The sequence below is a fragment of the Cololabis saira genome, chromosome 21, assembly GCF_033807715.1.
Source record: "Cololabis saira isolate AMF1-May2022 chromosome 21, fColSai1.1, whole genome shotgun sequence".
Lineage (NCBI taxonomy): Eukaryota > Metazoa > Chordata > Actinopteri > Beloniformes > Belonidae > Cololabis > Cololabis saira.
In genome coordinates, this window is record NC_084607.1 from 332,788 (window position 1) to 358,303 (window position 25,516).

Here is a 25,516-nt window from a genome sequence, read left to right on the forward strand (position 1 = left end):
AGAAACTCCTGCAGAGATTCTATCATTCATGTTTTCATTCTTAAAAAGACTGATGGTTCTACGTGAGTGTGGAGCTGTTTTTAGTGGACGCCTGATACCGGTGGGATCCGATAGACGGCAGACAGACGGCTGGACAGATGGACGGAGACGACTGTCTCTGGTTTCAGTCAATAAATCCATCAAACCGTCCATGAGATGACGGTGACGGACGTCACAGACTGATTTATTCCCAGTTTATTCCCTCTCAGCGAGAGTTTGGTGACGAGGCTGGAACGCTCAGAGTTATAGATTGATTTCTTTGTGACTCCGTTAAACCTTCAGCTGTGACCAGATTTTAATTTGTCTGACAGGAAGAAGGAGACGAGGAGACGAGGAGAGGAAACAAGATTCCTGCAGTGATTCCTGAGGAGGAGGCGGCGGCTGATCAGAGGGAGGTGAGAAATACGGCCCTGGGAATGGAGTGTGTGTGTGTGTGTGTGTGTGTGTGTGTGTGTGTGTGTGTGTGTGTGTGTGTGTGTGTGTGTGTGTGTGTGTGTGTGTGTGTGTGTGTGTGTGTGTGTGTGTCCATGTGTGAGTGTGTGTGTTGGAATGAGCTGGGTCATCGTACTCACTGTAATTTTACACCAGAAGGTCAAACTGATGAAAGTTAACAGCTGTTGCTGCCATGGCAACGCCGGCCGGGGGAACACGAGTGTGTGAATGGTTCAGATTCACCATTCAGACTTCTGCAGGTCATGTCAGGGTGAGGGTGTGTGTGTGTGTGTGTGTGTGTGTGTGTGTGTGTGTGTGTGTGTGTGTGTGTGTGTGTGTGTGAGGGTGAGGGGGGGGGGTTGCGGGTACGACTCCCTTCAGCAGTCAGACTGAAACCTCAAAACAGAGACTGAAATCCTCCAGAAACAGTTTTGTTGTGTTTGGTTGTGAGTTTCAGGCAGGGGTGTGAATTGGGTATGAAGGTAAGATAAGATAAGATAAGATAAACCTTTAATAGTCCCACAGAGGGGAAATTTGCAAGGTACGGCAGTCCCTAAACCTCGGCTTCAGGGGAAAATGTAAATGTTTGTTTTGTTTTTTTTAAACTTTATTTTTTCATTTTTCAATTGGTAACAAAATCAACAGACAGATACAACAGACAGATACAAGAAAAACAACAAAAACAAAAACGCGTGGGGGGGTGGGGTCACTACTGTCTTACATATTGATACCATTTTGCCCATCTTACAGCATATAGCTCTGTTTTGAGTCGTAAACTGTAGGTAATCTGTTCCATTAATCGTATTTCCTCAACAATATCACGCCATTGTCTCAGGCCAGGTGGGTCCGTTTTCAGCCAATTTCTTGTAATGGCTTTCTTAGCCGCAAGAGATAGAATCTTAACGATGTATATGTCTTCTTTGCTTATTACATCCCCTGGTATCAGTCCAAGGTACATAACTCGTGGATCCTTAGGGATCTTATATCCCAAAGTTTTCTCCATGGCTGTTAGGATCCCATCCCAAAATGCTTGCATTTTTATACATGTCCAGAAAATGTGAGAGTGGTTGGCACTCAATTGCCCACACTGTCTCCAACAATATTGTTGTTCACCCAATTGTTTATTTTTAATTGTTGGAGTAATAAAAAATCGAAATTAAATGTTTCCAACCAAATTCCCTCCATCCTCTGGAGCTTGTTGACGTGTGTTGGGTCTTATTCATGGAGTGCCAATCATCCTCTGACAACTCAATGTTTAATTCCTTTTCTCATTTTGCCTTTACATACATTGTATTTCTCCCACGTTGCTTCATTAAACCTCTATACAGTTTGGAAACAATTTTTGAAGGAGTTTGCTCCTGTCAACACCTCAATCACATCATTCCCTTCCAATGAAATTTCTGTCTTAATTTCTGTGTCATAGAAGTGTCTTAATTGCAGATATCCATATAAATCACGATCTTCTAATCCATATTCATCTTTAAGTTGTCTAAATTATTGTGTTGTTGTTATAAGTGTTGTTTTTCTGTAAGTGTAAACATAGCTGTTATCCCCTTATCTCTCCACTTTTCAAAGGTCCTATCTGAAATTCCTGGACTGAATCTAGATGTGTATGAAGGCCAAATCAACCGCTTACTCTCTCCAGTCAGCTTGTATTTCTTGACAACATACCATGTTTCAAATGTTTCTCTCATAATTGTATTTTCGTCCTTAAAATCCATATGTTCTTTTCCACCTAATCTAGACTCTGTGTGTGTGTGGGGGGGGGGGGCAGCTCATATTCTTTTTGATGTCCTTCCATCTGGCTTGATAACTCGGGGAGCACCAATATACTATGTATCATAGCTGTGCAGCGTAATAGTATTCTCTAAGACTTGGCAACGCCAATCCTCCACTTTCTTTGTCCAGTTGAAGGGTTTTAAATCTTATCCTGGGTCTGCCTCCTACCCATATGAATCTTGATATCAGCCTGTCCCATGCCAAAAATTGTGAATCTGGCTCCCTACCCACCCCCCCTGCAGACGACACCTGGAAGTTGGTTCAAACCGACTTGAATCACGAGAACACCCTATGGGGTAATTTAGAAGTTAGTGACAGTCAGGCCAAATGCCAGATAATGAAATTTGGCCACAGATCACATCTGATTGTAAATTACTTTTTGTCTCTCACTTGGTTTGTGTATTTCCTGCCTTCTGTACCTTGAAGCTTACTGTATAAAAAGTCATGACACAATCACCCGGGGTCGGCACACCAACTCAGACCTGATCTGTGTTGGTCATGTCCACCGCCGGCTGCTGAATAAAAACTCACTACCCACAAGCGGACTTCTGAACTGGTTTTGATAAATTCCTCAACAGACTGCATTTGAAAAAGTTAAAATTTTCTCTACCACACAGATAAGCTACATAAACTTCTGTGATGAGTATTTGCTGGTTGATTGATACTGTAGTTGATTGATACTGTAGTTGATTGATACTGTAGTTGATTGATACTGTAGTTGATTGATACTGTAGTTGATTGATACTGTAGTTGGTTGATACTGTAGTTGATTTATACTGTAGTTGATTGATACTGTAGTTGGTTGGTACTGTAGTTGATTGATACTGTAGTTGGTTGATACTGTAGTCGGTTGATACTGTAGTTGGTTGATACTGTAGTCGGTTGATACTGTAGTTGGTTGATACTGTACTTCAGTTCTGAGACTCTAACCTTGCCAGACCAACTGTAGCTTTGACTGAATTGACGCCACTGGTTTCAGGTGATTGACGGAGACATGAGTTTAAATCAGGTGATTGACGGAGACATGAGTTTAAATCAGGTGATTGACGGAGACATGAGTTTAAATCAGGTGATTGATGGAGACATGAGTTTAAATCAGGTGATTGACGGAGACATGAGTTTAAATCAGGTGATTGACGGAGACATGACTTTAAATCAGGTGATTGACGGAGACATGAGTTTAAAGCCGTCCATCAAGCTGACTTCCCTCCTGTTTTCATTTCTTATCTTTGCATGTCCTTCACTTGTCAACACGGGCTCTTTAAAGGGTCACTTTCCATCATGATCAGACACGTGTTTGTTATTCCACCTATCTGGGGAATCACAAGGGGAATGAGGTGACGGCTGGGCCGACTTAGTTAGAAAATAAAACATCAACCTTTCCAAGTGCCTTGTTAGCCTTTGCTGCTGCTAACTATTGTTAACCTTATTATTATTTATTCTTTATTTCATTCATTAAAAGAAAAACAAAACAGTTCCATATAATTAAAACAAATCTCTTTCATTGAATGAAAGGGAACAGAAAGAAGACTAAGCTTATTTTATCTGTCCATTTTTCCTAAGAAATCACATTTAAAATAATGTAATAATAAAAACAAATGAAAAATTATGCAATTTAAAAAACACTTTCCATTAAACGTAATAAAAAAAACTACAACAAAGTTATAAATTAACACCAAATAGCTGTCGTCAAACACAGATTTTTGATTCAAAGAAAAAAATATGACAAAGGTGCTAAAAAAGAGAGAGAAAAGAAAGAAAACCCCACCTAACTTAACAATTATCATGATATTTATTCATCAAACTGGCTGTTATTATTCTTTTAAATGTAATGTTTGATTTGCATCTTTGGCTTCTGTATCCAGATTGTTCCATAACCTGATACCTTTTACAGAAACAACATCCCATTAATTTGGTCCTGAATTTTGTTTTTTAAAGATCTATTTTCCTTTGAAGTTATACTTATTTTCTCTTTTTTCAAAATGTTTCTGTATATTGATTGGCTATATAATTTAAATAGTCATTAAAGAGTCATGACAACACTGTAACAACATCTCCACAGATAAACAGTAAACATTTATATAACTGGGACTGAATTAAATTAGACATAAATTATATAAACAGAAAGATGAATTTGTTGCTGCCAGGAGCAAAAATATTGGATAATATAAATAAATAAAATAAGATAAAATAATAATTTTTTGGTTTACAACTAAACTACGCTGTGTTTTTGGTTGAGTTTAACCCTGTCTGGTGTCGTGCGCTTGGGTTCAAAGAGAGAAATCCATAACAATGAAGTTGTAGTTTGGTTGGATTATAGCACTTTGACCTGAATGTTCAAAGATGAAGAGATTCATGTTCTATGTTAATCATAAACTGTTGTGTTTGTCGGGTATTGAGACAGAGAGGATGAAAAGACACAGGGAATTGCTCAGCTTTTTATCAAAAAAAGCCTTAAAGTCAGGGAGACAATAGCACAAGTTAGTGTTAGGGTTAGGGTTAGGGTTAGGATTAGTTAGAGTTAGAGTTATAGGATTAGTTAGGGTTAGGGTTAGGGTTAGGATTAGTTAGGGTTAGGGTTAGGGTTAGGATTAGTTAGGGTTAGGGTTAGGATTAGTTAGGGTTAGGTTTAGGGTTAGGATTAGTTAGAGTTAGAGTTATAGGATTAGTTAGGGTTAGGGTTAGGGTTAGGATTAGTTAGGGTTAGGGTTAGGATTAGGGTTGTTTGTCTGTTTCATAGTTAGGGTTAGGGTTAGGGTTAGGATTAGTTAGGGTTAGGGTTAGGATTAGGGTTGTTTGTCTGTTTCATAGTCCAGCTGTTTCCTAGTCCAGAAAATGCTCAATGACAGGGAATCAAGTATCCAGGGTTGTAACCTGGTGTATAGTTGGTGGAAACTCCAGCCATAGATATAAAACACTGGAGTCGCAGCCTCTTGGCATGGCTGGTCATCTTGATGCATGTTTCCTGTTTTTTCAGTCAGTCAACATGTTTTACCGCCACCTGCTGGATAATGTGCTTATTGCATTGTCTCCAATTGTTGTTCAGTCAAGCAGCGCTATTTCTGGATGAAAATGTAATACTGTTGGCCCCTGAAGGTTACATTTGGCCCCTGTTTAGAAAGATCCTAGAACCGCCAGTGCCTTCAGTGATGTCCAACTTAGTCAATAAATACCTTTCATTATGCAATTTCAATTTCAATTTAAATGTATTTATTTAATGACAGGGACTGTACATGTTAATGAACACAAGTGTAAACATATATAGTTATAGCCATAGGATAATGTCCACCATTCGTCCCTGTGGCAAATCAATGCCAAACATAAAACATAAAATCAGAACCAGCAAACAAGGAAGACAAGATATAGCGACGAAAGACAACATTTAAAAACACAACTAAGCTAGATACAATCAATAAGAAATAAAAACATGTTACAATTAATACCAATAAGTGGCCATCACATTTAAAGTGCTAAGTGCTTAAGTGCAAGAGATTTAAAGTGCTATTGCTTCTTAAAGTGCTTTAATTGTTAAATCTATAAAGTGCTAATGCTTATTGCACATCGCCATTATTGCACTTTAAGTGTTTTAGTGATCAGATCTATAAAGTTCTGATGCTTATTGCACATTTGCACTTCAGTGACGGGTCACGACAGAGAAAGAAAAGGAAAAACAAAAAAGCTTTCATCACACCAGGACTGGAGAGAAGTTAGAAACACTTAAGCACTACGAGGCATTGCATCACCTCAGTTGTGTAGAAAATTGACTATTATCCTGCACATTTTAAAACAAACTGCATCAGCAATTAAAACATTCTGCTACCGTCAAAACTTAAAAATAAAAGAGTCCCTAACAAGACGGCCAAACTTTGGAGACAGCCATTAGATTTCATACTTTTGTTTACACTGGTCCTTTTAGACCAATTCTGGAGAAGATTACTTTGCATCTAATGCTCCTTTAAATCATTAACTTATTTTCCAGAGTTGAACCTTCAAATGTGAAACAAGTTTCTCAAAAAACCTAGAAATGTGACCTTTTCCTGGTTGTTTTGAACATTCTTTTACTGTGATGCCACTTCCTGCCATCAATACAAGTGTTGTAGTGTGTGTGTGTGTGTGTGTGTGTGTGTGTGTGTGTGTGTGTGTGTGTGTGTGTGTGTGTGTGTGTGTGTGTGTGTGTGTGTGTGTGTGTGTGTGTGTGTGTGTGTGTGTGTGTGTGTGTAAAGGAGGTTATAAGTCCAAGACTCAGCAGGACAGAAACACAGACCAGTAGAACAGACGGGGAAGTGGAACAACTACAGTAAAACCAGCAAAACCAGTCAAACCTGAATTTTGACCTGAATTGTGACCTGAATTGTGACTGATATTGTGACTGGAGTTGGTGCACCTGCTGCTGAAATGGGCAGGAAAAGCATCCTGGATCTCTGGAGGAGCAACAAGGGAACAGCAGCTCTGCTGAAGAGAACCAATCAGCAGAGGGCAGCACACCTGTAAGTCAGATACTAACACCTGAGAGGATCAATAACTGATATTTCACACCTGTAAGTCAGATACTAACACCTGAGAGGATCAATAACTGATATTTCACACCTGTAAGTCAGATACTAACACCTGAGAGGATAAATAACTGATATTTCACACCTGTAAGTCAGATACTAACACCTGAGAGGATCAATAACTGATATTTCACACCTGTAGGTCAGATACTAACACCTGAGAGGATCAATAACTGATATTTCACACCTGTAAGTCAGATACTAACACCTGAGAGGATCAATAACTGATATTTCACACCTGTAGGTCAGATACTAACACCTGAGATGATCAATAACTGATATTTCACACCTGTAAGTCAGATACTAACACCTGAGAGTATCAATAACTGATATTTCACACCTGTAAGTCAGATACTAACACCTGAGAGGATCAATAACTGATATTTCACACCTGCAAGTCAGATACTAACACCTTACAGGATCAATAATTGATATTTCACACCTGTAAGTCAGATACTAACACCTGAGAGGATCAATAACTGATATTTCACACCTGTAGGTCAGATACTAACACCTGAGAGGATCAATAACTGATATTTCACACCTGTAAGTCAGATACTAACACCTGAGAGGATCAATAACTGATATTTCACACCTGTAGGTCAGATACTAACACCTGAGATGATCAATAACTGATATTTCACACCTGTAAGTCAGATACTAACACCTGAGAGTATCAATAACTGATATTTCACACCTGTAAGTCAGATACTAACACCTGAGAGGATCAATAACTGATATTTCACACCTGCAAGTCAGATACTAACACCTTACAGGATCAATAATTGATATTTCACACCTGTAAGTCAGATACTAACACCTGAGAGGATCAATAACTGATATTTCACACCTGTAAGTCAGATACTAACACCTGAGAGGATCAATAACTGATATTTCACACCTGTAAATCAGATACTAACACCTAAGAGGATCAATAACTGATATTTACACCTGTAAGTCACATTCTAACACCTGAACCCAAAGCTGGTAAAGAGGATCAATAATTGATATTGAATAAGAGCTGAAAAGATAACACATATATTCTGATGTCTGAGAGTTCAGTAGTAGAAGATCTTGGAACTTTGTTTTCCTGGTTGTTACAGATTTGTCCCAGTTCTCAGTTGGTTCTGGAGGTTCTGGTTCATCTGCGGTGGTGAATCAGGCTGTAATGATGCTGATGTTGGACCTGCTGGTGCTGGTCCAGGTCCAGGTCCTGGTCCTGGTCCTGGTTCAGATGGGGTTAGTGATGGGGGTTTGTGTCCCAGGTCTGCAGTCATTCAGGCTGGTGATGTTGCTCTGTTTCAGGTATCATGGTAGGCTTGTTCCGGTCCTGAGGGCCCCAGGGAGGCTTGTTCCGGTCCTGAGGGCCCCAGGGAGGCTTGGGCCGGCCGGGTTCCCCTGAATGCTGAAGGTGTTGAGCAGGAGACTCAGACCCTGGGGTCCCTACACTCATACAAATATCTGGCTGGATCTACTTAATAAAAAAACAAGTAAACTTTTTGCATGAGATTATGTAAATCAAGAAATACTAGTCTTAGTTTAAACTACATATTTTTTTATGTAAATAATACATTTTGCAAGTACAGTCAACTTAATTGTGTTAAGTTTACTTTATTTATATATCAACTTTTTTGCATACACAGGTCCATATAAAACATAATACAATATAAAACGTATAAAAAAAGAAATACAAAAATATTAAATATTCAATTTATAAAACATACAAGCTATTGCACCAATGCCACCTTAGCCTAGAGGTGAATCTATAGCAGCTTTTCAATGGGCTGACTAAAGCTTCAATTATGTGGTTCTCTGATTTGTCCAATCGACACATAAAACCAAACATCAACTGTCTTAAGAGCCTCACAAGTTGGCACTCTGTTGGACACAAACAATTGACTGGCCATATGCCACCTAGGAACACGCAGCAGCAACCTAAGTGCATCATTGTATGCTACCTTGAGCCTCTGCATGCTCTTTTTCTTAAAGTTAGACCACAGGTGAGCAGTATATATCGGTGTGATGTAGGTTCGAAACAGGGAACACTTCACAGAGTCAGAACACATATAAAACTTCCTGATAAGCACTTTAGCTTGAGAATGCATTTTACAGCGCTGTCGATACAAGTCTTTGTCATCCGTCCAGTCATCAGAAATGACATGACCTAGATATTTAATTTCCTCACATACATCAAGGGGGCTGTCTGCCAAATAAAAAGTGGGAAAAGTTGATTTCCTGTCCCCAACACTTCTAACTATCATTATGTGGCTTTTCTTAGCGTTATACTTTACATCATGATCAAGGCCATACTGAGAGCACCTTCAACGTCTGCTGCAGCCCAGAACTATATGGACAAAGCAGTACCAAGTCGTCCGCGTACATAAGATGATTAACAATAGTGTTACCCACAAGACAACCAGTTTTTAACCTGTCCAATTGATTTGATAATCCATCGATATAAACATTATAAAAAAGGGGACAAAATTCCGCCTTGCCGCATTCCGTTACTAACACAAAATGGAGCAGATACCACATTGGCCCATTTTACTTTAACATTTGATGGGCATACCAAAAACACTAAAATTCTCACCAAGAATTTAGGAACACCTCTATCTAACAATTTAACAAATAATTTTTCATGATTAATACGATCAAAAGCCTTTGACGCATCAATAAAACATAAAAATACAGATGTGTTTAGGCTTGTATACTTAAATACAATCTCTTTAAGAGCATATATACAGAGGTCAGTTCCATGTTTTCTTTTAAATCCAAACTGGTTGTCAGAAGTAAGAACATACATTTCTAACTTTGTTAAAAGTATTCTCTCCAGTACTTTAGACAAGATGCTGGCCAATGCAATAGGATGATAATTATCAATACTACTGAGCTTACCAGCCTTGTCTTTAAGCACAGGCACTAACTCTACAGACATGATAGAATTGGGCAGGACCCCATGAACCAGACAAGCAGTAAACCACATGGAAAGCAAAGGAAAGAGCTTAAAGCTGGCATTTTTTAAATGTTCTGCAGTAATGCAGTCCATGCCACAAGCTTTGTTGTTATCCAACATGTTAGTGGCATCATAGACATCTGCTGCCCTAACTATCACATCTGCAAAGAGACCAGTATGTTCATGATTGATACTAACTACGTTACCTTTAACACAATTAAAAAGGTTACAGTAATGCTCACGCCATAGCTCAGCTATTTTTTCTGGGCTACTAACACCTTCAATCACAGACGGTAGAGGAGTTTTGTTGTTATTCATGACTTTAACCTCTTTCCAGAAGTCAGTAAGGCTGTTATTCTGTAGTTTTCTGGCAAGTGAGTCTGCCCTCATTGTATTTTCATTTTTCTTAATAAAACGGAGTGCATATTTAAATCTAGCATTGGTGCGTTTTTTGATATCCAACAATTCCCCCTGTCTAGGCCTACCTGCCTCTGACCAGAGTCTAAAAGCCCTCCTTGCCTCCGCATACTGCTCAGCCACAAACTCATTCCACCCAGGTCTGATGTTAGGTACCTTACATTTACTTTTACAAAAGGGTTCACTGGAGGCAGTGAGACATTTCACAATATCGTCATACATTGCACAGAGTTTGTCAGCATGTTCTTATGTATTTGTGTATTTATCAAAATTAAGTTGACTTTACTTGCAAATGAATTTTGTACAAACTAAAAATGAATAGTTTATACAAACACTAGTATGGAAGCATATGAGGGACTATATTCAAATTAAAATGCATTTGCGGAAATCCCTTTTCATTTTAAGAATGTGCCCGCATTATTTGAGTCAAAAATGAAATTGATAATATATAATCCGATTTGCATTTTAATTTTCGTATTCAACACTGCTTATTCTTGTACTTAATTCAAATTAAAAAGAAAAAGACGTTTGAGATTTAATTTTCAAATCATGCCTCAGCAAATAGTTCACAATATTCAATTTTAAATCTAAAATTTGAAAATTAAAATGCATTTGCAGAAATGCTTTTTCATTTTAAGAATGTAGCTGCATTATTTGAGTCAAAAATAAAATTGATAATATATAATACGAATTGCATTTTAATTTTCGTATTCAACACTGCTCATTCTTGTACTTAATTCAAATTAAAAAGAAAAAGACGTTTGAGATTTAATTTTCAAATCATGCCTCAGCAAATAGTTCACAATATTCAATTTTAAATGTAAAATTTGAAAATTAAAATGCATTTGCAGAAATGCTTTTTCATTTTAAGAATGTAGCTGCATTATTTGAGTCTAAACTAAAATTGATAATATATAATCCGAATTGCATTTTAATTTTATTCTTTACGCTGCACATTTTATGTCATAATCAAAAAGAAAACAAAGAAGACATTGCTTTTTCTTTTTCATGCTCTGCCCGCAAAAAGTGTACAATATTCAAAATGAATTCGCAATCCCAGCGGCGCAGGAGAGTGACGTCACGGCTTCTCCTGTTCTCCAGCTGCAGCCCAGAAACCCTGGAAACTGCTCATGTTTTTTAAGGTGACATCGTATTTTGCCGATTTCCCAAAGTCTGTTAGAAAAGGTCTGATTTCCTACAACTCTAACAGAGTTCTAGATGTCAACATGAGACACAGACAGCAGCGTTTCTCTACACGGAGCGTTGGTGCCGGGCTGACTCCTCCTATTCAGACACGTGTGTTTGTTTACAACCTATGGAGCACGAAATGCAAAGAGGAGCAACGTCGACCGACAAGGTACAGTAATATTACCGGATTTTGCCACAAAAATGACTTTATTAGCATTTTCGCTTGTTTTTAGCATAATGTTTGCATGTTGAGCATGTTATTTTATAAAGAAATGTTGGCTTGATGTGTGCAGATCACATCTAACTTACATCACTGCATTTACAATCGAGAGGGTAATTTATTACTTGCAGGTAGACGTGTTTCTAAGGGTCAAAAAATAAGGTTTGGCTGTGGAAAGACAATTACAAAGGCAACTCTCTGGCGTAACATTTATTTATTTGTTAGCTGGGTTAGATAACTCATGTCATCCAGGAAATCTCGTAATGCAATCTCGTACAATAACATAAAATATCAAATAAATGCTTTATGTGTAGGATAACCTCAAAGCCCTGACTCCACCACAGATGAAAACCTTTCTGGGGCAGGTCGTGACCAGGCTGCCAGGCCTGGTGTTTGATGTGATGGCGTTACTTGAGCGTCCAAGTCCAGGTGGTCCAGATGAACCCCAGCTGCACAAACTGCAGGGACATGCCCACAGACCTGGAGAAGCTCTGCAGAAGTAATCATATGGCACACATGCAGTATTTTATATTAGAAGATGGGGTTTTGTGGCCGGCCCGGGCTGCCTGGAACAACATCTTCGCCACGATGACCACCAGAAGCCTGGAGTGGAGCTGAGAGTTGCGGCATGCGGAAGGAAATCAGGTTGTCATCCCAAGCTGTGTAGTTTGGGTCAGGAAACCTATCTGTAATCTTCCAAACAACCAGTACACCGGATTTCTTTTGCACTGGCTGGTGTGAATAACAGTGTTTAGCTGGGTTACACTTTCAATGTAAATAGTTTTTATTTTTATACATTTTATTATGTACAAATCAGAAATGTTGAGTTCTGTCCTTGTTTACAGAATAAAAAATATATATATCTTTCCGATTCCGAATTATATTCATTGTGAAAAACACCAAATGCAGAGAATCTCCCAGAGATTTTGATTCAAGTGAGAAGTTATGAGAAAATAGGTTATGATAATCAGATCATTTGCAATTACAGCTACATTTATTTAGGGATTGTGACAAGACATGAACAAGAAATTATGTCAGTGAATTATTTTACTCTGTCCTGAAATCCTGGAGCTTTGCTCCCGAGTATTGAGACAGATATAACAACAGGCAATCAAAGTTTTAGCTGTCATCACGAGGACCTGCATCTCCACGTGACACCTTAGTTTTTACCAGTCCATGTGTAGGAGGTGGCTGTGATATGGCAGCAGACTCAGGGGCCTTGGATCTCCAGGCCTCAGACTGTCTCCTGGGAAGGCCCTTTCCACTCTGAAGCCTCTTTGAAAGAGTGGCCTTCTGTAGTTCAGGGATGTACAGTAGCCATAGTCCTTTTTCTCTTTCAGGGTATACACACTTCAGCTCTTCATGTTTTTATTGTAGAACCATCGGTAACTTGGGAAAAAACAACAACATAATTTAAAACAATTTCACAACGAGATATGGTAACAGTGCTAAGAATCTATTCGGGTGTCAGACAAATGATATAAAAAACCCCAACAACTTACATCTTGTGTCCCATCACGGTTTCGTGCAGGAAGGCGGCGGTTGTAACCAAGTGTTACAAGCAATGTCTGAGCTGTGTATACAGGTGGGCTAAAGCCAAAATGCTTTCCTGCAAACATCAGGATGTGATTTTGGAAGTTCTCGAAGTCTGAAGTTGTCCTGTTAGTTGAGAAAAAAACAACAGCTCTGTTACTGTCACATTACTCACTTTTATATCATATAGTGTTAATAGTATTTTATCATTTCAAATAAAATCTGTACTATACATATTACAGTATATGTATATGATATGTATATATCATAATACATATGTACTTTTATACATTTTCTAAATACTTGATATACAACCAATAAGTAAAGCATACCATAAACAAAGGTGAGGAATATATTCCTCATCAGAGCCGTCTCCTTTTCCTGAACCTCTGACCAGGATCATCGATGTCAATGCTGCACGTGAGCATACATAAACACATAAGAATGGAATTACATACCAGTAAAATAAATAGGAGACAATGCACTCAACTGTGTGCTGAATTCCTAATAAAGTATAGCTCAAAAGGATAAAAGGAACAGCAATTCCAAGTGTAAAAATATATTTATCTTGCTATGTTGGCAGCCAGGAAATGTATAACCTTCAATTGGAAAGAATCTAAACCCCCAGTATTAGCCCATTGGTGGAACGAACTCTCAAGCTACCTTACACTTGATGATATTTACTACAAGAGGAAAGGCAAATCCTCAGACTTTTTAAAAATATGGCAATCTCATACAGAATTTGATTTTAAGAAATCCGTAGGTAATTGTAAGGCATAGTGACAATGATAAGACCTGAGTGTAATGGTTTGTATTGTTTTGTTGTCGTGTTTGTTTTAAGTGGGGTTTTCCCACCGTTTATGTCTGTTTTGTTTTGTTAGGTTTTTTTGGTTTTGTTTTCGTTGTGTTTTGAGGGTATATATTTGGATATCATTTTGGTTCTTTAACGGACCAGCCCCAACTTAGGATAAGAAAGTAATGACATTAAGTGTTTCCTACTTTTTTTTTTTTTTTTTTTTTTTATAAGTCCCCTTCATCAAGAAGTAGGTAGGAATATTATTTAACTATTTAATTATTATTTCAGAGTCATTGATAGAACAGATAGGGTAGTACTATCTGGTATTCTCAATTAGTGCATTGAGTAGAATTTTTGGTTAGTATATTTGGCATGATTATAGCACTATGAAATATGTTTTGGTATGTATGGACTTTGACTTTTTTTTTTTTGGAAATTGAGTTGTGGGGGTTTGTGTTCTATGTATTTAAGGTATACCCCTCTTTTTGTGGCTGAAAATATAAAAATACAATTAAAAAAAAAATATATATATATATATATATATATATATATATATATATATATATATATATATATATATATATATATATATATATATTTATGGTCACACGTTTTCGTATCCCCCTTCTTCAGTGTGTTTCTGGCAAACAATTCAAGGCATTCGCAGGTACATTTAATTTTGAATCAACCACAAGATGAAGCGTACCTGAAATCTAGGCTCAAAACTAGAGGTGACCGAGCTTTTGCGGTGGCCGGCCCTAAGCTGTGGAATAGTTTGCCACTAAATGTTAGATCTGCCCAGACCCTAGTGGTTTTTAAGTCTTCTTTGAAAACTTATTTATTTTCTTTGGCTTTTAGTGTGTGACAACTTAGTTCCCCACATCTGTGTGAAGTGATTGTGCACTGTATGTGTACTGTTATGTTTTTTATTACTATTTTATTGATAATTTTAGTATGTTAGTGATTTTATTGTTTCTACACTGTGTACTGTGTTTTTCTTTTGGTATTGTTTTATTTTCTTGTATGCTGTACAGCACTTTGGTCGACCTCGGTCGTTTTTAAATGTGCTTTATAAATAAAATTGACATTGACATTGACATTGACATTGCAAGTGCCTTGAATACTTTGCCAATTACACACGAGTAAAACAAAACAAGACAAAAAGACTCACAAACATTCACTTACATTGTTTTTCTCAAATAATTGATCTCCTCCTCATCTGGAGACTCATGCTGCTCCTCAGCAGTCATTTTCAGGAAATGCATGCTATAACCAGGACCAAAACATACAATTTAGATTAGAGTAAATATTTAGCCATAAAAATGTACCTGGACTCTAAAACATTTTCTGGCTCCTCAGTCAGTGGTATGCCTGTATGTGCTCTCCAAATTCAGAAAACAATAATAATCACATCTGACCATGCAATGAAGTGTACTTTTGAGAAGTGACAACTTTACTGTATGAAAAAATACCGTTGACGGTCAGACTGTCACGCTGGACAACGACAGGGGTAGAATTTCTGCGTGTCCTTGCCTGGACTTGATGCAACTCGTCTATGTACAAAGCTGGAATAAATAAATAACATGCTCAACATGCAAACATTATGCTAAAAACAAGCAAACATGCTAGTAAAGTCATTTTTGTGGCAAAATCCGGTAATATTACTGTACCTTGTCGGTCGACGTTGCTCCTCTTTGCATTTCGTGCTCCATAGGTTGTAAACAAACACACGTGTCTGAATAGGAGGAGTCAGCCCGGCACCAACGCTCCGTGTAGAGAAACGCTGCTGTCTGTGTCTCATGTTGACATCTAGAACTCTGTTAGAGTTGTAGGAAATCAGACCTTTTCTAACAGACTTTGGGAAATCGGCAAAATACGATGTCACCTTAAAAAACGTGAGCATTTTCCAGGGTTTCTGGGCTGCAGCTGGAGAACAGGAGAAGCCGTGACGTCACTCTCCTGCGCCGCTGGGATTGCGAATTCATTTTGAATATTGTACACTTTTTTGCGGGCAGAGCATGAAAAAGAAAAAGCAATGTCTTCTTTGTTTTCTTTTTGATTATGACATAAAAATGTGCAGCGTAAAGAATAAAATTAAAATGCAATTCGGATTATATATTATCAATTTTATTTTTGACTCAAATAATGCAGCTACATTCTTAAAATGAAAAAGCATTTCTGCAAATGCATTTTAATTTTCAAATTTTAGATTTAAAACTGAATATTGTGAACTATTTGCTGAGGCATGATTTGAAAATTAAATCTCAAACGTGTTTTTCTTTTTAATTTGAATTAAGTACAAGAATAAGCAGTGTTGAATACGAAAATTAAAATGCAATTCGGATTATATATTATCAATTTTATTTTTGACTCAAATAATGCAGCTACATTCTTAAAATGAAAAAGCATTTCTGCAAATGCATTTTAATTTTCAAATTTTAGATTTAAAATTGAATATTGTGAACTATTTGCTGAGGCATGATTTGAAAATGAAATCTCAAACGTCTTTTTCTTTTTAATTTGAATTAAGTACAAGAATGAGCAGTGTTGAATACGAAAATTAAAATGCAATTCGGATTATATATTATCAATTTTATTTTTGACTCAAATAATGCAGCTACATTCTTAAAATGAAAAAGCATTTCTGCAAATGCATTTTAATTTTCAAATTTTAGATTTAAAATTGAATATTGTGAACTATTTGCTGAGGCATGATTTGAAAATTAAATCTCAAACGTCTTTTTCTTTTTAATTTGAATTAAGTACAAGAATAAGCAGTGTTGAATACGAAAATTAAAATGCAAATCGGATTATATATTATCAATTTCATTTTTGACTCAAATAATGCGGGCACATTCTTAAAATGAAAAAGCATTTCCGCAAATGCATTTTAATTTGAATATAGTCCCTCATATGCTTCCATACACTAGTCTTTCTTGATCTACATAAAAATCTCATGAGAAAAAGTCGCCTTAAGTTTTTTAAAGTAGATCAAGCCAGATATTTTTTATTGTGGTTTTTCTACTTAAACAAATAAAACATGTTTCATCTAAACGTTGGTCAATCTGCCCAATAGATTAAACTGTTAAAGGAAAAGTAAATATGTAGTTTTTGTGTAAATGTAAAGATTACTGGGATTAATTACAGAAAAACTGCTGGTTCAGGAAAAAATGCACAATGTCTTGTTTTTTGAACAAATGCAGATTCATTTCAAAACTAGATGTTTTCATGTAAAGCAACAAACTTCATTTTTAACTGTTAGTATCACAGATTTAAATATGCTTTATTATATCTGGGTATATATATATATATATATATATATATATATATATATATATATATATATATATATATATATATATATATATATATATATATATATATATATATATATATACCTGGGTGTTGATCCAGGGAGAGGAGCTTCTCAGACCTGTGTGGTTCGGCTGTTGCATAACGAGCTGTAATCCATGAAAACTGATGAAAACCCTCCGCACAAACGAGTCCTTGTTCATTAAAAGTCTGATGTCATCACTTTGGACTGTTATGGATTGTTCTGTTCTGTTCTGTTCTGTTCTGGACTGTTCTGGACTTTTGGACTGTTGATGTGGGTCAGGACTCTTCTGTCAAAGCACTTTATTCTGCATGAGAGCAGCAGGTCACGGTGCTGTTCCTGGGGGGGGTCATGGTGGTGAACCTTCAATCAATCAATCAGTCAAACTTTATTGTCACATCATATTACTCAGTAACATGGGTAAAAAACTTGTTTGCGCAGGCTCATCATCATTTGCAGTTAAAAGATAGACATACAAACAAAGTGCATAGTGCATGAATAAAAGCATAAAAACAGTATGTGGAATAAGAGGATAGAAAAACAAATAAATAAATAGTCTTGGGCTTCTATATGTGATATAAAAAATCTTCAGTTCAGTCTTTCACAAGAACTAAGTCTTGTTCAGTAGTCTGTTTGCTGACAGATAAAAACTGTTCAGGAATCTGGTGGTGCTGCTTTTTATGCACCGGTACCGTTTGCCCGGCCGTGGGTGCGGCAGTGGCTGGAACAGGCTATGGCTGGGGTGATGGATGTCCCGGATAATCTTGTGGGCCTTAGCCACACAACGTCTGTCGTGAAGATCCTGGAGAGGTGGAAGCTCCCCTCCCACGATGCTGTGCTGTTCGCACCGCCCTCTGCAGTGCTTTCTTTTCTGTAGCGGTGCAGTTTCCAAACCAGGCCGTGGTGCCGCTCATCAGGATGCTCTCGATGGTGCTTGTATAGAAAGCCCTGAGGATCCGGGGCGACTTTGAACCTCTTCAGACGCCTCAGGCAGTAGAGCCGTTGTTGGGCCTTTTTCACCACTTTTGTGGTGTGTGTAGCCACTTCAGGTCCCTTGATATATAGATTCCGAGGAACTTGAAGTCTTTGACCTGCTCCACAGCAGCCCCATTTATGATAACAGGTGCGTACTCTCTCTCTGATCTCCTGAAGTCCACGATCAGCTCCTTGGTCTTGCTCACGTTTAAAGCCAGGCTGTTGTCTCGACACCACTGTGTCAGTGACCCGACCTCTGCCCTGTAGGCCGACTCGTCATCGTCATCAATCAAGCTTATGACTGTCGTGTCATCCGCATATTTGATGACGACGTTGGAGCTGTGTGTGGCTGTACAGTCATATGTGTACAGTGAGGAGAGGGCTCAGGACGCAGCCCTGGGGGGCTCCTGTGTTGAGGGTTAGGGGGTCCAGGACCAGTCCCTGGGGGGCTCAGGACGCACCCCTGGGTGATGTTATGTTGCCCATCCTCACCCCTTGACGGCGGTCAGACAGGAAGTTGAGTGTCCAACTGCACATGTTCGGGTGCAGGCCGAGGTCCCTCAGCTTTGTGTCCAGTCTGGTTGGTATGATGGTGTTGAAGGCGGAACTGTAATCCACAAAAAGCATCCGTACACATCTATTCTTCCCCCTCGTGTCCAGGTGGGAGAGTACAGAATGTACGGCCAAGGCAACTGCGTCGTCAGTTGATCGGTTCTGACGATAGGCGAATTGCCAGGGATCCAGCGTGGCAGGCAGTGCAGAGCAGATGTCGTCTCTCACCAATCTATCGAAGCACTTTCTGACAATCGGTGTTAGAGCGACAGGTCTCCAGTCATTGAGGCATGCCACCTTAAGAGTAAGATGAAGAGCTGAGGGAACTCTCTGGGGAGGTAGTAGGGGCGCAGAGAAACAGCCAGAAGATCGATGTCCGCAGTGCACAGCTTCTCCCTCACAGTGACTGTAGAGCACCAGTTGTTGTTTACATACAGACACACGCCGCCGCCATGTTGTTTCCCGGTGCGTTCATTGTCTCTGACCAGACGAATGGGTGCTGAAAAGCCGTCTATGTGCAGCATGCCGTCGTGATCGCTGTTATTAAGCCATGATTCAGTGCCTGAACAGAAGCAGTTCTGAACTCGTGCAGATGGTTCACACAAGCCTGCAGCTCGTCCAGTTTGTTGCGGAGAGACCGCACGTTGGCCAGGATAATGGACGGGAGTGCTCTTTGTTTGTGCGTCTCCCATTTAAGTCTCGCTCTCAGTCCACCCTTCTTTAAACCCCTCCTGTTTACCTTGGGTAGAGTTTTGCAGACAGAGATGTACTGGTTATTGGGGTATCCACGGAGTATAATCACAGGAAAGTAATCTGTCGGAGCGGGACTGAAAGTCCGGAGTTCAGGCTGCAGCTGCAGCTGGATGAGAAAGTCTCTGCTGTAATTGAGCCGCGGCGCCATGTCGGGTGCGAGAAAAAAAAAAAAAACACAGGTAGCGTCGCAGAGAAATATTCCCAAAAAAAGTGCCGGATGGTCGGCGAAAAGACAAACACAAACACACCAAAAAGAGGAAAAAAAGAGCATAAAGGAACGTAAATCTGCTCAGCTGTCCGGCCGGTCGACCACACGGGCAGCGACCCGGAACCGGAAAGCAAAAAAAAAAAAATGTTATAAAAAAAAAGTTTATTAAGTGTGTATGTTTCCTAACCTCCTAGGAGGAAGTTCCTAGGAACTACAGGGGTTTATGAAGTGTGTATGTTTCCTAGGAGGAGGTTCCTAGGCCACACCGGGGTCCAGGAGTTCCTACAGGATGCCAGGATGTGCTGCTGCCCCCTGTTGGAGTGGAACTGTTCCTAGGAACTACCGGGGTTTATTATAATGTTTCCTAGGAGGAGGTTCCTAGGGTGTATTAAGTGTGTATGTTTCCTTACCTCCTAGGAGAAGGTTCCTAGGCCACACCGGGGTCCAGGAGGCCCTACAGGATGCCAGGATGGCGTCGCTGCTGCCCCCTGTTGGAGTGGAACTGTTCCGACGCTTCACGCCGGCGTCTCTGGAGGAAATCCAGCGCCGACACGACGCCGAGGAGGCGGAGCTTCAGAGGAGGACGGAGAAGAACATCCAGGTGATCAATAATCATTCTGATTGATTACCAGACCTGTATGTTGGTTCTGATTGATTATCAGACCCGTATGTTGGTTCTGATTGATTGATTGATTGATTGATTGATTGATTGATTGATTGATTGATTGATTGATTGATTGATTGATTGATTGATTGATTGATTGATTGATTGATAGGGGTGTAACGATACACTAATCTCACGATACGGTACGATACACGATATTGAGGTCACGATAACGATACGATATTATAGCAGTATTTTTTTAACAACCTTGAATGAGGAACATATGTGTAGAAAAAATAGTCTTTTATTTGAAAGACACAAAATACAAAACAATGCTGTGCATTTGCTCTATTGTTCCAGTTTGTAATGCTTTATAACTGTTTAAGTTTTAAAGAGAAAGCCAGGACAACCATTTTCCACAAACTGAACTAAAAGTAAAAGGTTTGCATTATGATCTTCAGTTTCATACAAGTACAAATATTTAGACACAAACTGAATAGTCTCATGTATGATTTGACTTTTTTCTTTTCCAGAAATTTAACAACTAAAATTGAATAAATAAATACAAGTAAATAAATACATACAATTTTACATGATAAAAAAGATTGATTCATGCTCACCTTATAAGTGTAAGAGGAGATTTATTGTTGTTAAGGTTATTTTGGTAATTCAGGGTTCATTATTTTATAAATATATTATTTATATTCTGTAAATCAGGGACTATAATTACACTAGTCAGTATATCAGTTGTTAGTATGTTTTAGATTGGGTGGAGTGATGCAGCACTAGGTGGTGTATTGATGTTCTAAAATCCTACACTGTTGAGCGGACAATGAAGTACACGCAAACTCAGCAGAAGTTGTCCTGTGTTTATCCTACTCACCACCCCAAAAAGGTTTAATTTAATAAGGTAAGGCTTAACTCTACACCAGACTTAAATAAGTAAAGGTTCAGAGCTCAAAACGGGACCGCAAAACGGGACTAGTTTCTTCTGCGCGGAGGAAGATTTTGGTCCGCGCGGTCGGATGCGCGTTTCTAGTCAACACAATAGATTAATATTAATAACCCAATATCGATACAGGTTGTCACCTCCACGACACGTTTCGTGACGTTTTTGTATCGCAAAATTTCGTGGCACGATATATTGTTACACCCCTATTGATTGATTGATTGATTGATTGATTGATTGATTGATTGATTGATTGATTGATTGATTGATTGATTGATTGATTGATTGATTGATTATAGATCGCAGAGGAAGACCTTCCTAAACCCGCCAGTGACCTGGAGGCCGGGAAGTCCCTTCCCTTCATCTTCGGAGACCCGCCCCCCGAACTCCTCAACACCCCGTTGGAGGAGCTGGATCCATTCTACCAATCACAGAAGGTCCTTCATTCATCCATTCATCCATTCATCCATTCATTCATTCATCCATTCATCCATTCATTCATCCATTCATTCATTCATTCATTCATTCATTCATGCATTCATTCATCCATTCATCCATTCATTCATTCATTCATTCATTCATTCATCCATTCATTCATTCATCCATTCATCCATTCATTCATTCATTAATTCATACATTCATCCATTCATTCATTACATATCAGAGCTGGATCCCTTCTACCAGTCACAGAAGGTCATTCATTCATTCATTCATTCATTCATTCATTCATTCATTCATTCATTCATTCATTCATTCATACATTCATCCATTCATTCATTACATATCAGAGCTGGATCCCTTCTACCAGTCACAGAAGGTCATTCATCCATTCATTCATTCATCCATTCATTCATTCATTCATTCATTCATTCATTCACTCATTAATTCACTCATTCAGTCATTCATTCATTCATTCATTCATCCATTCATTCATCCATTAATTCATTCATTCATTCATTCATTCATTACATCTCAGAGCTGGATCCCTTCTACCAATCACAGAAGGTCATTCATTCATTCATTTTAGGATTTTAGTAGTAGTGATTGGCTTAAATACAGGATTTTTTAAATAAAAGTCCATCACCCATCGTCACCTGTCTCTCTTATCTATGTCCCTCGCGCAGTATCTCTCCCCTGTGTCTCCACCTGTATCTCACCTGTATCTCACCTGTATCTCACCTGTATCTCACCTGTATCTCCCCTGTATCTCACCTGTATCTCACCTGTATCTCACCTGTATCTCACCTGTATCTCACCTGCATCTTACCTGTATCTCCCCTGCATCTTACCTGTATCTCCCCTGTATCTCACCTGTATCTCACCTGTATCTCACCTGTATCTTACCTGTATCTCCCCTGTATCTCACCTGTATCTCCCCTGTATCTCACCTGTATCTCCCCTGTATCTCACCTGTATCTCACCTGTATCTCACCTGCATCTTACCTGTATCTCACCTGTATCTCCCCTGTATCTCACCTGTATCTCACCTGCATCTTACCTGTATCTCATCTGTATCTCACCTGTATCTCACCTGTATCTCACCTGCATCTTACCTGTATCTCATCTGTATCTCACCTGTATCTCAGAGTCAGAGTCAGAGTCATTTTTATTGTCCCTCTAGGGGAAATTCTTTTAGCAGTCTGGGAAAACAGTCATCATACAAACACAGACATACCAATAAGAACAATTAAAACATTAAAATGTGACATAGTAACCACAATAAATGAGTAAAAGCAAAAGTGCTTTCATCAGTGCAGGCAGAATGATAAAAATATATTAAAAATATTAAAATTTATGCGAGTTGATCATTTTAACAGCGGTTGGTATAAAAGAGAATTTATACCTATTGCTATTGGCGTTGGGAAGCCGATAGCGCCGCCCAGAAGGGAGAGGGACAAACTCTTTTGACAGAGGGTGATCAGGACTGGCCGAGATGTCTTGAGCCTTATTCAGGACTCGACCTTCGTAGATGTCAGTCAGAGAGAGCTGGTACTGGTACTACAACTGGTACTAGAACTGCTGCTGAGTGCCAATGATTTTACTGGCTGCTCTGACAATGTCCTGCATCCTCTTTTTGTTCTGCACTGTCAAGTTGCCATACCACAATACAATACAGAAAGTTAAAATTGATTCAATAAAAGACTTATAAAATAATACCATTAGTGTTTTCTCCACATTAAAAGTGTTCAATCTGCGCAGAAAATAAAGTCTTTGCAGGCCCTTTTTGCAAATGGCAGATGTATTGAAGTCATACTTCCGGTCCTTATCGATGATGGTGCCCAGATATTTATAGCTCTCCACTGTTTCCACCTGTGAGCCCTTGATGGTAATGGGAGGATTTGGGAGAGAAGTACATCTCCTCTTTAAGTCTATTTGCAACTCTTTAGTTTTCAGGACATTTAACTTAAGAAAGTGGTTATCACACCACTTTACAAAGTCCGTTAGAGCCGGTCCATGGCTGAGCTCACCATCCTGGAGAAGACTGATTAGCACTGTATCGTCAGCGAACTTCAAAAGATGCCTGTCTTTATGATGGCTCCTGCAGTCGTTGGTATACAGGATGTACAGTAGAGGGGACAGGACGCACCCCTGTTCAAGAGTTTGCCTGTGATCATATCAGGCGCAGGACTTTTCCTAGGATTACATTTAAGGAACATGGACCTGACAGAAGAAGCACTAATAGGAGGCTGTAAAATCATAGAAGAAGAATTGCTATTCAGTCTATCAGTTAAAACATTGAGTTCCTGAGTAAAATCATGTTCATTGTTAAAACGTAGATAAAAATAATTCAGTCCATTTGCGAGTTCAAAGTCAGAATCAAAACCATCAATAGTGATTGGCTTAAGGTTTTTCTTATCTTGGCCTGTCATGGCCTTCATACCATCCCATACGGCTCTCAGATCATTACTGTGAAACTTTTCCTCTATTTTATCTTTATATTGAAGTTTTGCTTTCTTAATTTCATATCTGACCTCTTTTTTAGCCACCGTCTTGTCCTTTTCATCTCCATGAAGGAAGGCATTGTGTTTCCTATGCAGCACATCCTTTACTGCTTTGTTAATCCAGGACTTGTTGTTTGGAAACACCTTAACCTGTTTGGTGGGGATGATCAGGTTTTTTAAATAGAGAATGTAAGATGATATTACATCAGTCGTCTCATCAAGGTCAGAGGAATCTTTAAAAATTTCCCAGTCAGTGCACTCAAGGGCTCCTTTTAACTCCTCAACAGCGCTCTCATCCACATTTCCACATCTCTGGTGGCAACTTTTCCTCTCTTCAAGAGAGATTTGTAGGTTGGGATGAGGAGAATAATGCTATGATCAGAGGAGCCAAGGGGGCAGGACTGTGGACTTATAGGCACCTTTTACTGTACCATAGCATAGATCAAGTGTTTTGTTGAGTCTGGTGGGGCAAGAGATGTACTGGTGAAAGTTATTCAGAGAATTCAAATTGCACTGATTAAAATCACCCAGAATAAAACAAGGAGCATCAGGGGAAAGTGACTGGAGCTTATGTGTGACATTTCTTATAACTGTTACAGCGTTTTTTACGTTGGCCTTAGGGTGGATGTACACGACTGTGATAAATATTTGGGGAAATTCCCGGGGGAGATAAAAGGGGCGCAGGGATACCGACAGCAGCTCTATGTCTGCAGTACACACAGTTTCTCTGACGGTGATGTGTTTGCACCACCGTTGGTTGACGTAGATGCAGACTCCACCCCCTTGGGATTTCCCAGTGACAGCGGAGTCCCTGTCAAGCCTCACTGGCGCTCCGAACCCGGTGACAGTTAAGTCGGTGTCGGTATACTCTGGAGTAAGCCATGTTTCCGTGAAGGCCATGACGCAGGCCTCTCTGAACTGCTCCAGATGAATGACGCTGGCTTGGATCTCGTCCATCTTGTTCCGTAGAGACTGGGCATTGCAGAGCAGCATCACGGGAGGGGGATGCGGCGGAGTGACAGCCGCTTCAGTCTCTGTCTGACACCGCCACGTCTTCCCCGCTTCCGTACTTTATGTACTTTATCATCCCATTTAGGCTTATTAATGTTCTCCCAAAGGAGCTCGGCGATTGACTGATCCACCGAGCTCAGGTCCATGCAAGTATGGGACTTTTGATCCCTCAGTTTCAGTAAAAAGTCCCGAGAGTACTGAAGCCTTTCTGTGTGAGCGTGACGTGGCTCAAACAAAGCCTGAGCCACGACAAACAAAGTCCATACAAAAATAAAAAA

General features: G+C 39.2%; 1 protein-coding gene across 1 annotated transcript in view; it reads left to right on the top strand.

Moving 5' to 3' along the window:
- The first annotated feature begins 350 nt into the window (after window positions 1-350).
- Window positions 351-25,516, top strand: part of LOC133421374 (sodium channel protein type 4 subunit alpha B-like) — an 82,022-nt gene continuing 56,856 nt past the window's right edge. The window contains exons 1-3 of the mRNA XM_061710919.1: window positions 351-434; window positions 20,150-20,333; window positions 21,585-21,722. Of these exons, the coding sequence (XP_061566903.1) occupies window positions 20,202-20,333; window positions 21,585-21,722 (270 nt within the window). The 5' untranslated portion in view covers window positions 351-434; window positions 20,150-20,201. The remainder of the gene's footprint in view (window positions 435-20,149; window positions 20,334-21,584; window positions 21,723-25,516) is intronic.